The 15,638-nt window shown below is 39.0% G+C and overlaps 1 protein-coding gene across 1 annotated transcript in view; it reads right to left on the bottom strand.

The window, feature by feature from the left end:
* ACTN2 (actinin alpha 2) overlaps window positions 1–15,638 on the bottom strand; it is a 70,103-nt gene that overhangs the window by 2,010 nt on the left and 52,455 nt on the right. Inside the window, exons 13-20 of the mRNA XM_074580041.1 lie at window positions 13,342–13,450; window positions 12,364–12,504; window positions 11,786–11,968; window positions 10,504–10,638; window positions 9,732–9,911; window positions 9,226–9,372; window positions 1,734–1,799; window positions 703–861 (exon numbers count right to left, since the gene is read on the bottom strand). Of these exons, the coding sequence (XP_074436142.1) occupies window positions 703–861; window positions 1,734–1,799; window positions 9,226–9,372; window positions 9,732–9,911; window positions 10,504–10,638; window positions 11,786–11,968; window positions 12,364–12,504; window positions 13,342–13,450 (1,120 nt within the window). The remainder of the gene's footprint in view (window positions 1–702; window positions 862–1,733; window positions 1,800–9,225; window positions 9,373–9,731; window positions 9,912–10,503; window positions 10,639–11,785; window positions 11,969–12,363; window positions 12,505–13,341; window positions 13,451–15,638) is intronic.

Genomic DNA, 15,638 nt, shown 5'->3' on the forward strand with positions numbered 1-15,638 from the left:
TGTGATCTTTCCTTTCTCCACAGCACAGGATTGGTTTCCTGGCAGCACTGTTCATGGCCCTGACTCCTCCAGAAGCTCTTGTGTTGCCATTATCCTCCCTTTTACCTCCATACACTACTCAACTCGCCAGTGGATCTGGCTGTGGGGAGGAAAGTATGCCAAATTCAGGAGCTTCCTCCATGTACCCAGTAACTAAAGAGGCCTCTTCGTCCCAGGATAAGGGTAACCACATTGCATCACCCTGTTGAATGAGCTGTCGGGTCACAATATGGCTCACAATTAGGTATAGTCTTGTGCAACTGACCCAGGCTGTCTTCTAGAGGCTCAAACTCTGCATTGAAACTTCCAGACAATAGCGTGAAAGGCAGAATGAATTCCCTTTAGTCAAGGCTGTTGTGTGGAAATAATCTGATGTACAATATATCCATTATACAGACAAGTTGTCTAAGTCTTGTCTAAGATGTCTGATTTTATTTTGGCTCTTTGCATGTGAGGGTATACAGACCAAGCCTTGAATTCTGCACCCATTTCAGCTAAGAATCTTAGTTTCAAACAAGAACTAAAGGCAAGTGCTTTCTCTGAAGTCTTACAAACTGGAAAAAAAGCTTCACTATTACTAAAAGGCTTGTATAAGACTTTCAGCAAAGAAGGGCTAAATAGGTGGGCTATTGAATCCTTACAGCCAGCAGCACGATGACTGACCTTATCTGAAGCCAGGATTCGGAAGGAAGCTATCACTTGCTCAGCCGTGTCTGTATCTGCCGTTTCTCTGGTCATGAAGTCAATGAAAGACTGGAAAGTGACAGTTCCTTGCCCATTGGGGTCAACCAGAGACATGATTCGTGCAAACTCAGCTTCACCCTTTCACAGAATCCAAAACAAACAAACAAAAAGGTCACCGTAGTATCAATTGCCAACAGCCCATGTCTCTTGTGAACAAGGAGGGATCAGTGGTTACAAAGTCGTTAAAGCATTTTCCTGACTTAGGAATATAAATTTTGGAGTCAGTGAAATCTGGGATCTTGGAATGCCCACGCCTCTTTTCTAAAAAGGACTTGGTGCTTTTGAAAAAAGTATTCTTTCTCCTGAATACATAGATTGCACCTTTCAATTAACTTTCTGCAACTTCTCCCTCTCCCACCCTCACTCAATGCCTGTTTAACTTAACATTTCATTTTCCACCCCATCCTAAAACCAAGCAGCAGTTTACATGCAGACCCACTGAATTAATAAGTAAGCGAAACAATTCTGAGAATTTCATGCAAAATATAGGATAGTTCAACTAAGGCTAATCCTTTTTTTCCACTAAAAAGGGTGAATTTTGGGGGAAAATTTTAGAACAAATAAGCGAAGGAAAGCAAACGCAACCCCCCAAGCTAGTTTATGAGAATTAAACAGCATCAAAGTCATTCTTCCTCATGCACATAAAAAAGGAGAAAGAAAAAAAATAAATCACTTAATAACTGTTAATTTCGACTTTTAAAGTTTCCTTAATTCAAAGAGCAATGCAGCCGACCACAGAATATGACTTTCAAGTGTCAATTACTTTTAACTTTTTAAACTGTAATGGTTTTTAACCATTTGAAAATAGAGAAAAAGCAAAGAAACAAGAAACTAGCATGTCTAGTGTAAATTACTAGTATTCTGTCAATTTAAATAAGCTTTAGTGTTGCTGTGGTTAATGTTAGAGGCTATAAGCAGAATCAGTTGCCATTGTTTCTTAAAATTCATACCAAATCATAACCCATTGAAATTAAGCAAGCTCTGAAATCATCGTGGTCCATCAATCCATTCTTCCTCTATTGACCAAAACAACGTAAGGAATGTAGAAGGGAAGGTTTGAAGAATCCAAGGTAATTTCCAGAGAGATGACGAGTTCAGACCATTGGCATATTGGATCCAGTGTATGAACAATATTGATTGATATTGCCCAAGCAGGTCACCAGAATCATCATCAGTTTTAAAGGAGGGAGAAGTAACTAACATATTACACACAGGAAACAGACATTTTCACCACAATTAACATCAGGAAAAGTCAGGGGAGAGATAAGGGAGCAGAGGAGGTGAATGAGACAAGAATAAGAGAACACAACCAGAGAAGACAAAGAGAAGGGCAAGGAGAAAAGTTTGTTACTAGATTAGTCAAACTCAGAAGATGCTCAAGCTGCCTCCCTGATATGAAATGTCTTTGAAAGGTCGTGCAGAGGATGCTGTAGTGACTAAAAGTATAGCTAAGAACAGTCTGAAAATAGTGTATGACTGACTATTTCAAGTACTCCACTCCAAGGCTAAGGTAGGTACACTATGAGAGCCGTCTGCTGACATATGGGAAATAAGTACAGCGATTTTCCTTCTGACAGCAGGCTAGCAGGACCTGGACTACAGCAGAAAGATGCACATACTGGCTTAAAGGATGAGACTTACAAGACTTAGGAGGAGGTCAGTTGAAGACCTTGTATAAGAGGAGGTTGCTCATTTTCCAGGCAATAACGTATCTGTGGCATTCCTGGCTCAGAGCTGAGTAAACATTAAATGGCGTGATAGTAAGAAGGTAAATAAACTTTTCCCCTGTGTTGTGATACAATGCAGTGGTTTGGAGAGAATTGTGTCATCCTATATCAGGAGAGAACAGTAGAGAGCTCATCTGGAGTCTGAGGAAAGGAAAATTAGTGAAAGTCTGAGTGCAAGAAGCGTAGGAGCTCCCCACTGTTATCTAGTAGAGTCCAAATAAAACATCTCCGACCAAGTAAAAGAAACAGCCTGCAAAATCTTTGAAAATTGCATAGAAAAATATGGCTCCAAGTGATGCTGACAGTCCATCTAATCCAGTTGTCTTCCCAGAGGCAGGATCTTTTCAAAGCATTATGGCCAATATATTGAAGTTTAAACCCACAATCTCTTTGGCTATTATTATATTGGCCTATCTGAAAACAGAACAAGATCAGTTTCCTCTACCTGCAGGTCATTTCCAACCTGTCCTAGACTGATGAGGCAGGCTTTAAATTCATCAGAATGTAGATGGTCAGATTCATCCTACCATCCCATCACAGGTCATGCATTTGGGAAGAAAGAAAAATCACAGATCAGGTTAGCTGGTTAGTAAAGAACATTCTCCTCTTGTATTAATAACCATGTTTTTACAGAACTTCATGGAAATGTAATGTCAACATATTGCAATGAATTACCTAAAAAGTGTACAACTTTTGCAGTTTCATGCTTTAGGCTTTTTCCTAGTGGAAGATGGTCCTTACTTCAACTACAGAGTTAAAACTGTGCCTCCTCTACAGGTGCTATTTTAACCTTTTTGCTGATAAGGCAGTTTTTATTCTATTGAACCGCCATTTGCTTCTTTCTTTTTCTAGTCATACAGTGTATGTAAGATGCAGTAAAAAGATCACTGAACCCGGGCAAAACATATTTTTCCAACTCAGTTACTGTTCCTTTACTTTTGATCAGATAATATTACTTAACAACTGAATATGCGTATCTCAAAAGAGAGCAGAAGTACAAAACAATTGATTTCTTGTCTAGATCCAGAATAAATTTATAACTGACATAACTTATTTTCAGTTATCTGTCTTCTTTAATAATCTATATAGTAAGGTTTTGCTTTGAAAACTGATTTTTAAAAAGCCCCATTGAATTCCAGGGCAAATGGCTCCTAGTAACACCACATCAACCTGGATGATTGTTTTGAATCAATATTTTTTTCTATTTTGCAGGTCAAGAAATTCACACTAACTTCTTAAAAACAGACTGGGTCATCTTTTCCTTCCTGTTCATACAAAATGTGTCCTATCAGAGATGTACTTCAGATTGAGTTAACATGCATACAATTAAAGAGATGTTCTAAGATGAAAAATTATTACCCTTATTGATTTTACAGACTGACAGTTTGGAGAAGATCCAAGGTTTTCTGTCTGTTACATATCTGCCTGCTGGATGAATAATTTATTTTTGAAAATTTCTAAATAATTATGCATAACTAAAATGATAGGAGTTTTAACAAAAGCACTGGGTTTATTTAATATACCAATAGGATAAAGCGGGGCTTTATTAAGTTCATAATGCCATGCATTTTCGACATATCATGCTGGTTTTATATTGACTCCCTCCGCATCAACCTCCACCAGCTCCGTAAAGGGAAAATGACACAAAAAATAACAGTAGGAAGTCAATGACAAGAGATAAAGCAAAGCTGCAAATCTGGAGCAGCATTTGGTTAAAAGCCATAATTACAGTGAAGTTTTTTTCCTTTAACATTTCTATTTTATAGGATAATTTCTGCTATAAAGCATTCAAAATAGTTTATCATTCTGAAAATGTTAATCCAGGCTGGCTTGAAACTCTCCAAAACCATTCTGGAGACAGGCTACAGCAGGTTACGCTAATAGTAAAATAAATTAATTTTACCTTATTTCTAAAGCCAAAGGTATTACTGTGTGACTGCAAACAAAATGATACAAAAATGGCAGCTAAGAGATGAATCCTGTCCCTCCTCCTCCTCTACCAGGTGTTGGTAGAGAACTACTAGCTATTTGACTACACCGGGGGGGTGGGTGGTCAGTATGTGCATGAACTCCTAACCAGCCGCACATGGCAGCAGGAGCGAAGTGCAAGAGGTAGCGAAGGGCAGACGGGAGTGAGAGACGGCAGCTCATCTACCAAGAAACCATTTTCTGTAGGAGAGGAGCGCAGTGGTTGTGCTGGAGCTCACAACAGTCAGCTGGTTAAGTGGACTCCCCAGTGAGGGTCCAAGTAGTTGTGCCATGTCCTACAGCAAGTTCTCACATTCTCGTAGTGATTTTTTTTGATCTGCATCTTATATGGCCTAAAAAAGGCATCTTTGCCTTTGCAGTGTATCAGAGTTTCATGGGATACAATGTTATTTTGCAATTAATGCAAGGGCTTGCTCATTGGGAAATGGTTCTTTGTATTTAGTTGTATTGTTTGCAGACCAACATTAAGCACTGAAATTAGCTTTTTAAAGCATATAAATAACTTTGTCTTGTTCATCTTTTCCTGCCAACACAAAGTAAAATACTGAAATCTCCCTCTGTGTTTCATTATTAGTCCCCAGAAATCTTTTCCTTTCCCTTTGCGATTTATATGTGGACTTATAAAACAAATGAGCTTCTGAGTCACAGTAATACATTCTTAAATATGTCCTTCAGTTTCCTGGATGCTAACTGATCTGCATAAGCCTGATCATGTGGCTCTTTTAATAGGGAGCTGTTGTTTTTCTGTTAGTAAAATATAGGGTGGCATGATGCTATTGTTCTGCATGCAGAGCTCCTACTTAAAATCTGTAGTTTGCACAAAAATCAATAGTAGAATATGTTAACAGCCATTAGGATATTACATGCAGAGCAGCTGCAGATATTTTTTCACCTACTTTGCAATCTTATTTGGAATTTACTAAATATACTGAATCCCTACATAAAAAGACTTCAAAACCAGTGACTGACAACATATCTGTGTTGGTGTCCCAATCTGTCTGCATACCATAATGCAGCTATGCACCATTTTGAACACCTCTAAACTGCTTCTGTGATTCAGACATTGTGTCCCACTTTCTCTTTTTTTCTCTATGCAGTTGCATTAAGAAAGGAAATATACCAGCGTTGCTAAAGATTTATATTTATACCTACAACTAGACTGTGCCTGCAGGCAGAGCCTCCAGCAAGAAGTAGTGGGTAAGCAGCAGCACCCGCAGGAATAACCTCTGGGGTGGCAGCGTGCGTACATGCCTGTTGGAAATGCAGGAGCCTAGAGGGCTGCCTCCTTGCCCCAAGGGAGATAGCGCATTTACCACTTGCCTTTAACAAGGATGACTCCTAACGCTTTGTGTGCTAGCACATCTCTGCTGGTGGATGCACTGAAACACAACTCTTCCTCCCCTTGTAATTCTTACATGCATGGTGTCCACTTAATCACTGCAGTTTCAGAATCAGGGGCATGGAGCCCCCCCCAAAAAACCCTTGTAAAATACCGAATAGTTTTCTTTCAAACATTCACGATATAGAAGCCATTTAAAGCAATTCATACAATTATTTAGCTGTCTTTCAAAGGATTAACAACTGCGGAATTAAGCCTAATGATGGATTACAAACTGTAAGATTTTTTTTTTATATATATATTCTTCCTGTGGAGGAAGATAGGGGTTCCTTCCTAAGATTTCTAAGCAAATGAAATTGTTTCTAGAAGCACTGTTTAAAATTTGTTAGGTTTATGTGTACCAAAATACATTCTTTAAAATGGGAAAGGGAGCTACTCTGCATATTAGTACTTTACTGACATCTTTAACACACACCAAGAGTCAAACATTAAGATACGTCTTAATTTGGAGAAATGCCACAGAAGTCCATGCTATAGCATGCATAAATGGTTCTGTTGTGCTTAAGTATTTAAAGCCTACTCGTCAGGGCCGCTATTAATTTTTGGGATCTTTTCTAGCTATTCATCATTGTGAATAGCGTCCAATTCTTTCAGTGTATTTTTTAAACTATGTCAGGCATTCAGAAATGCTGCTAAGCGCAAAGCGCAACAAAATTATTACATATACTGCTAATTCTGTCTGACATGGAGAAGCCAATATTTTTCATGTTAGCGCTTACATTCAGAAGATCCAGTTTCATCTGCATTTCTATTTAAGGTAATCAAGACCATAAGAGAATCAATTACTGCCTTCTCCATCTAAATTCCAAGTTTAGAGTCATCATTACTTTGTGTACCCTGAAGTAACTCTGAAGCACCCTGGGTTTCCTTTATTCACCAACACTACGTATTTGAGTGCGCAAGGGCATAGGAAGGATATAAAAATGAAAAACAAGCCTGACTCTCTCAAACATGTTTATTCAATGTGTCCTTCTAGCCTGTGTAGACTGAGTCACATCTGCCCATTAAATTACAGTGTAATTTAATCAGTGTAAGCTTCTCTTTTATCAGTGTTTCTACTATCTGTCCCCTGCAGAAAAGCCTGGCTTGATGGCTGAGTGGTTTTAGATCTTACATTCTTCCTTTCTTTAACTTGCATTATGCTACTAGGAACATAATTGTTGCCCTGTGTCAATGCAAAAGTCCTCCTAGACCAATTTTCCATGTCTGTTGCTAAGGGAAGTATACTAAAGGGGGCATATGCAAAATGGTCCTTCCCTTAATGTGATTCTTCCAGACCTCTTTTTTAAGGCCTTTGGATTATATCTGTCATGGGGGAAGGTAAGGTCTGCAGCTAAACTTGCAGTCCAGGCCCAGGCTGTGGCGGCCGTAGAAACCGATGAAGCATCTACCTCCTTCCGCTTCTGATGCAGCCATTCAGGCTTTCTGCAACAGAAGCAAGGGCAGAAGGGACACTGCCTGAAGCCATAACTCATTATAGCCTGAAGAAAGGAGACAGACAGGGATAGGCAAGGATCTAGGAGCTGGGAAGCACTTCTGTGTTGCACGTTATTGTCATAGCCTATCTCTGACCTGCCTGCAGCTATGTGACAGGAGCGCCCTCTTCCAGGCCATACAGCCTTTACTAAGTATTCTTTGGTATCTCAAAGACTTACTGTATCTACAAAGCCTGAAGATCCGTAACAGGACGGTTAGTCAGCGTTAAGAGTTAGCTTCTCCTTTCAAGACCCTCTGAGGCACCAAGAGATGCCTATAGTATATCCTCAGCCACTGAACCAGCCTTGCACTCATCTATGAACTACAAAGATACAGGGATGCTAGAAACGGCCATCTAGTGTAAGATATACTAGGGTTCAGTCACCTTACTTCCTTATCTTTAAGGAGCTGTCAAATCTTTGTGCAAAGTCCCTGGCTTCCCTTAATAGGGTCTCTCAAATACTGGTGTGTAATTTATCCAGGCCTGGTACTCTGTCTGCTTTTAATAGCTGTAATTGCTGAGTTATCTGCTCCAGTGCATTGGAAAAGCCATTTACTGTGCTACTTCCTTCCACCCCAGGAAATTTATCTCTGCTTCTGTGATGTTATCTTCTGCTTCCTTAGAAAATACAAAAAGGAGTTATGCTGCACTAGAATCACGTTAAGATTTTCCATAAAATCTGTTCCTGGTTCCTTTGTAGCTAACCTTTCCTATGCTTGTGTGTTTCTTCAAAAAACAGAGGTTTGGCGAGGTTTGGCAAGTCTGCTTTTCTTTCTAAACAATTAAGGATATTGTAAAGAATATTTAGCAAACTCTGTCTGTCAATATCCAATACACATCGAGTATAAGTCCAGGTATGGGTAACCATTCTAAGTAGAGTTGGACAAACAGGATGTCAGTGCAAAGAAAGTGGCATTTTCCTATAGCCTGAAATGACTTGAAGGAGCTGACTCATGTGATAACAGAATATAAGTCGTGGGTTAAGCACAGTCTGCTAACTACAGGAATCTGTACTGGGAAAAAGACAACGGCCTGGTTCTGCATTATGATTATCTTTTTTCAGTGTTTGAAACGTGAACTTGGCTTTGAAGGTGGGTTCATGTGAGCACAGAGCCAGCAGAGCTAAATCATGTTCAGATGGTTCTCCAACTGGGAATGTCAGATCCCTGTCTGCATGTATTTTGCTGTTGTGTCTATTAATAGCTATCTTTTTAACTCTCCATCCATGAATACTACGTAACTCATGGAAGGAGTGAGTTAAGTTTCTTCACAATAGTGTTTTCATTCCTACTTTTTATTCATCCATGATTAAATAACTGAAAAAACCAGCCTCTTATTTCCCACATACAGCCAGAAAAATAAAGGATTTTCCTTGACAGCTATCAGTGCCCCAACTATATTTCCTACAAATCTATTTCTAGGAGCACAACTTGTGATTCAAAGGAAAACAAAAACTGTAATCCAGATTACAGCTAAATTTAACAAGATGGAAGCTGCTGGCAAGTACATAGAACATGCTGCACTGCCTTAAAATAAAGGGGCACGTTATTTTCCAAAACACAGATTTATCCAGTTATGCCTGTTACTTGAACAAATACTCAACCATATTAGCAGAACTATAATTTTTCATTCTATTTAAAGGGTACAAATTAATCTTTAATGTATCTATACAATGCTATGATTTCATAAGGCTATAAATTCTTTGTTAACTGATCTTTTTTGCTGTTTTAAAAAGAGCCCATTACTACTGCATTTGCAGTTTTTTTAAAAGGCTTACATTTGGGATGGAAAGAAACTTGCTTTTGGGAACAATAAATGTTGCTAGTTGAGAAAAAACAGGAGTACTGTACCCTGTCAAAATGATTGAATGATGCTCTGAAGTCATTCATTTGTTCCTGGGTGATACCCTTGGCATCTCTTGTGAGGATCTGAGTCTCAACCTCATTGATAGTTCGAGCAATCGTGGTAAGTAGGAGCTCCCATCCAACACGGATGTGCTAGGAAAGAGAGAAAATACTGATTTATTAAAGAAACAAATATATTCTTCTAAGAGTATAAAAAGCAGAGTAAGCAAAAAATCAGCTCAAAATATTTATGCGATACCTTTTCCATACCACTAAGTCTATATTAGGACCAAGGATCATTCAAAATAAAAATGGTCTTCAGAAAATATGGAACTGGTTTCTAAATGGGTAGTAAAAGTAAAAAGAAGTGAAAATAAAACAAGTCTTATGCGATTATCAGAAAGTCTGCTAAATTCCATCCTCTGTTGCAGTCTCTTCAGATTGGGGAAGATAGTTACATGGCAGAAGAGGGCAGAATAAACTAAGAAGTAGAAAAGGGAGTAAATGGCTACCTCCATAGTATAGTTGGTGTGCTTGTTGTCAAACACCAGGGCTTCTTGTATAAGCTGATGATCTCCTTCCAGTTTGTCAATGTTGTGTTTATAGTTAATGATATTATGCTCATATTGCTTCAGCTGATTCATCTGGTCCTCCAAAGGCCCTGTCATTTCAATAGAGCTGCGGGCAATTTCCTGAAACAAACACACACCCCCACAAAATTTAAAATGCAGATTTGCTAATTTGACCAACTTTGGCATAAATATGTAATATTTTCATACTAAGAAGCAATAGTAATAAAACTTTCATACAGTGGAGACAATAAATTCTACTGTAGAAAACACATTTCCAAAGAAATGTGGATATTTATTTCTGGAATCATTATTGAGATCCCAGTGATCTCAATATCTTTCCTTTACAGAAAGCAGAAACTAAAGACTAATTGCTTAGTGATTGATTTTTCAAAGCTACATATCCTGCTCACCATCAAGGTACCACTTGTACAAGCTTCCACAGTTTTAAAAGTCATCTTAACCATAAAGCAGAAGCTAAATAGTAATCGCTTAGTGATTGATTTTTTCAAAGCTACATGTCCTGCTCACCATCATGGTACCACTTGTTCAAGCTTCCACAGTTTTAAAAATCATCTTAACAGATGCTAAATACTTCGGGATCAAACAGCTGGTGAGCTATCATGGAGATTGCTGCTGTCCTGTACATAAAGCAGAGATAAAAAATTATAAAACATTTTGTTTGTCAGCTTCTGCATGAGGGTCTGACACTCACCTCCATCTTGGTCTGGATCCATGGCCCTATGACATTGGCCTGAGCAGCAAACTGGCGACGCAGGCGCTCGTTGGCATGCTGGCGGGCTAGTTCTTCCTGCAAGGATTGATCCCTCTGAGGCACCAGCTGCTTCACCTGATAGAGTGGGAATGCACTAAGTGTGAGTAGGCACAATTGAATAGTTTAAAAACAAATGGAACAAATAAGTCTACAGTTACTAATTTTTCTTACTGGTCTGAAGGTTGCTATCAGAAGAACAAGCCAGAAACATGATCACTACTTTATTTACCACTTCTGTGCTCACACAAGAGATTGCTAACATGGTCTTGGGCAGCCTGACCAGAGAGGCTGACATGGAAAGAGAAGAAATTTTCACCTTTGACTGAATTCAAGTTCAAGACAGTTATTTAACTTGAACTGTTATTAGAGCACTTACTTTGTTTCTCTTTTGAAACACAGATGAGTTTTCAATCTCTTAAGTAATTGTTCTAAGAATAGTCGGTGCAAAACGTTTTATTCAAGCACAGCCATTACAATAGGATAGTGAGACACTTTCCATCCATCATGTATATCTGAAGGTCTCTAATACATTGCAAATGCTTGTTTTGGCTTACCCTTCTGGATTGCCCTGGGAGATTCTGAAATTAGTCCTTATTGCTTGGTTTTTATAACCCATTGAGGGTGTGTTATTGTCTGTGTAAGTTTATATATTTGATAAATTCATGCATTCTACGCAATCATTTACCTTCAGCATATTATCTGTCTTGGTTCCTAATGAAATAAAATTTGTGTGATGACTCTAGGAGCCTCTATTTAATGCATCCCCAGTAATTTTTTTAAGGTAATTGCCAATTTCAGTCTAATTGAACAGAACATTAACAGTCCCAAAGATGCTGATTTTTGACATTTGTGAAAAGCAGCAAGCTGGGTAGAAGAGACACACCAATTACTGTTTATACCAAGAGAAAGAATACAATCATTTTCTGTTCTTTTGATGGCAGCCCCTGTCACATCTGCTGGCCAGCCACCAGCTCTGCACTAGCCCCAACCCCATGCTTCTCTTGCCCCGCCAAAAAGGACCTCAGGTAATACTGGGCAAGGGATATTGTGAAATGAACCTAGCACACACAAGGGAGAACAAAAGATACTTTAGGAAGTTCATTCTGGCATCTGATGATCTGGAATAATTTACAGATTTCTTGTAAAGTTCTCTGAATATTCTCAGTATTCCTAAACTAGAATACTATGTTACAATGTCCTTTATGTATTCAGCAAACATTACCTTTTCCCACTTGCTACGAATCTCATCCACAGTAACGGTGCTGTAAGGATTGCTTGCGCTTATTCTCATGCTGTAACTCTGAATAACTTTTTCAACTTCGTTCTGGATTGACAGTATGGCCTGTCTTTCACCATCTGCCTCTGGCAAAGTAGCTTTAAATTGATCATGTGCAGAGATTAAACTCTAAAATAGGAAACAAAGAGGGAAAGCATGAAAACTTTAATGTTCCTTCCAATATATGAAAGATCTGCTGTAAATAAGAACAGCTCCTCAATCAGCCTCCCAAATACCCTGTCTACGTAGATAGAGGTATCTGTAGATACAGGAAATAATACATATAGATATTCATGAAACAGCCCTCATTGACTTTATCAGGACAATTTCTTCTTCCATGATCTCTGGAATATGCTTTCATACCAATGAAGAGCCCTATTTATAATAGAGTAGACAATGCCTATCGTAAAGAAAATGTCAGTGGTGGGGTTTTTTTTCTTATATGTGTTCTACTCTCCAAGAAGGAAAAGCTTCCTTTCACATCTTCCCTACAACTGTAAGCCAAAAAACAGACAACCATTTACCTGAATTTCCTCTATACTATGAACAATAAACATGTCCTGTAGGTCTTCCATAGCACCTTCCATCCAGTTGTTGAAAGGAGCAGCTCTTTTGGCAAACTCCAGGTGAAGCTGATCGATTGTTTCGAGCAATTTCTCCGTCCTCTGTATGGGTTCAGAAGGGTACATTCTTTTGTTACTAGGGCAAGACCTAACTCCACACACATACCCACCCATGCAAAAAGTCATGCCTCATCTTTTCAAAAGCAATTGATTGTATTGTTGACTGATTTCACCACCTGCTTTAAGGTTCTCACTCAATGCAACAGGACTAACTGCAGTAAAGACACTGTCATATCCAACATGTTAAAAGGGGTGTATGTCCTTGAAGGATAACAGGTGAAATGACTTCTTCGCTACTGATATTTTAAGTATTTTTGTAATTGTAATCTATCTGCAAATCAATTAAAATCTGCTAACCTTGTTTTAGTAATTTTTTGTAAGTATAAAAAGGAAGAGTTAGACATATGTTTTCCACGTTGGTATTCATGTGTGTGACTTCCTCTTTTCTTAAGGAACAAGGTTTTGGAAAGTATCTCAGTGCTTTGGAACACGCACTACCAGAAAATTAACCCAGTGCTGGCCATTTTCCTGCATGTCACCTGATTAAGCTCAGACAGGTATGAGAAGGTAAGCACCTAATAGCCTCTGTTATCCTTGCTGGACAGCAAATTCCCAAAGCGTGGTGCTATATACTGCATGCCACTTGTTGCTGCTTTAGGACTGTCCTTGGCAGCTGAGCACTGTCAAGTCTGCTCTGAGCAATTCAATCTATTTGCAAATGAAACCACACCGAAATGAAATAGAGATCTGAGGAAAGGGTTTATTGCTGTTTGGATGCCAAAGTGGATGCTCAATTGCACTGCTTCCAGATATGAAACAAATGGTTCATTCTCCCCTCCCTGTCTCAGCTGAGCTGCTGATCATTGTTATATGGTTTACCTCCAGTGCTTCTCTCCTTTTCTGAGTAAGTGTTCCCAGGCTGTCCCATTGGTCACATATCTTTTGGCATCTATCATTGACACTTGCAGCATCATGGTAGTCCAGTTCACTAAGGAAGAGTAAAGACAAAAATCTGAGTGACTTTCTGAAAGACAGGAGCAGTTGCACTGTCCACACTCTTCCACTGGGCCTCAATAATTCCTCCCCGCTTTTTTTTGCAATATTTCTCCTCCAGGTAAGCAAGTGTTGCAGTATAGACATGTGTGATCTAGGCATTCAGCATTTCAAGAAGCACAGCACAGGAACAGGACTGACTTCCTCTGTTGTGAGAAAAATCAAGTATCCATCTGTGACATCCAGGTATTAAAGATAATTAAGGTGTCTAACCATCTTTGTATCAGCTATTTCTGTGGCACAAGCAATTTGATCTCCTGAAGACCAGAATGCTTCAGTCTGGGACTTTATCAAGTTTCTGAAGATTGGTACAGTTTTTAACTAATTGGGCTGAAATATAAGTTTCATTTTAAATAATCCAGTGATCCTTTCCAGTGTTACATGCTCTGAAATTATTTAACTGAGAAGCAGACCTCAGGCTGCGTTCAAAGCATAATCTCTCTATCACAGGCCCAGCAATACTAATAGGGGGCTGCCCAGATCTGGGGCATAGAGAAAAATTCTCGTCTTCCTTTCCAGGAACTCCTCTCCCTCACAGAGCTACATCCTAGAACTGGCTAGTTCAGAGAACAGGAATCTCCTGACCCATGTATGCCACCAGCATGAATCAGCGTACCCACAAAGATGTAGCAGTTAGCATTGCTTTTTCACCTGCTTAATAGGTTCATATTATCCTGACAGAAAGCAACTTACCTTTCTGCCTAAAATTGGAATAACTTTTTAAGGCTCTGTCCTGAGATTCTGCAGATTGAATTTTTGATCTCAGTGGCAGACAATCCCCTTGGTTCTGCTGCAGCAATCATGACCATAATAAAATATGTGTGTTTGGCACTTTGGAAGTTCACTTTTATTGGTGTATCATCATCCACTGAATTTAGCTCTTGTCTGCTCCTTGAGGACGCTTTGCCCAGTACTAAACATTGCAGAGATTGTGATTATGTGACAGCATGACAATATGAAGCTAAGATTTACTTTAAGGCTTGAACAAGACATTAAATGCAGATAGAATTTGTTCCCTTCCTTTGAACATTCTTCTCTAGGCAACTGTAAAGAGCTCTTCCACCAATAACTTAGAGAATCACAGAGGACAAAATGAGAAGTGAGGTAGCTTTCCTCCATGAAGCTATACTGGAGGCCAGGGGCAGTGTTCATGTTTCCTCTTCTAAGCTCAGTCAGAGCAAACTGGTTCGGGATAACCTTGAGAAGTATGTGAAACATTCTGTTTAAAAGAGGCTTCAGATGTGCTGCAATCAATCGACTGTTGAAAGTGAAGAATGGTAAAACAAGAAAAAATAAAACGCCATAACAATTTTTAAAAATAAAAAAACCAACCCAAAATTATGAAAGTAGAACTGTTACGTGTAAGAAAGCTGTCAACAAGTCATACTATACAAGGGCTCCTTAACTTGAAAACTTGCTTCCTCCTTTAGAGCAAGCCTTTTTGCTAGCCTTCAAAGGGATGCAACAAAAGCCATCTATTAAGAACTTTTAAGTCAGAAGCACGGAGTTTTGGATGAAAGAGGCTAAGATATATTTTGCTGCTATGAGTTTTTGGCTAGAAGTTGGGTTTTTTCATTATAGCATATTGAGATTATTAGATGATGTTCCTGTGTGAGCTGTGAGCTCACTAAGTGGATGGGATGTGGACATTTGTATTCTGGTCTCTTTTCACATATCAAATGTAGTATACTGCAATACAGACAGGGTATTTTTCCACATACTCCAGGTCACATCCCTGAGAGTACTGCAAATTTTATTTTTGCTTCACTTATCTCCTTTTGTCAATTAGGATAAGGGCAGGTGTCCTTCCATGAAAGTACGGGACTGAGTGTACCAGCTCTAGTCAACGTTCTGGAAGGTAACGTGTAACGTTCCTCCACCAGCTCTGCCAGGGAGGTTCAGTCATTCCCCATAAGATGTCTGCTATCCTATTTCTTCCAGGGATATGTGCTGTGGACAGACAGGTAGGAGAATAATATTATAAAAAAAAACTTTTAAAAAAGGCACCTGTGGGTCAAAAATCCTAAGTTAGATCACCAAGTGACATGAAGCAGTGTAGCTCCACTGTCTTTCTGGGCCTGCTGTAGTTTACTTCAAATAAGTGTATTATATGTGTCAAAGAA

The sequence above is a fragment of the Larus michahellis genome, chromosome 3, assembly GCF_964199755.1.
Source record: "Larus michahellis chromosome 3, bLarMic1.1, whole genome shotgun sequence".
In the NCBI taxonomy this organism is placed as follows: domain Eukaryota; kingdom Metazoa; phylum Chordata; class Aves; order Charadriiformes; family Laridae; genus Larus; species Larus michahellis.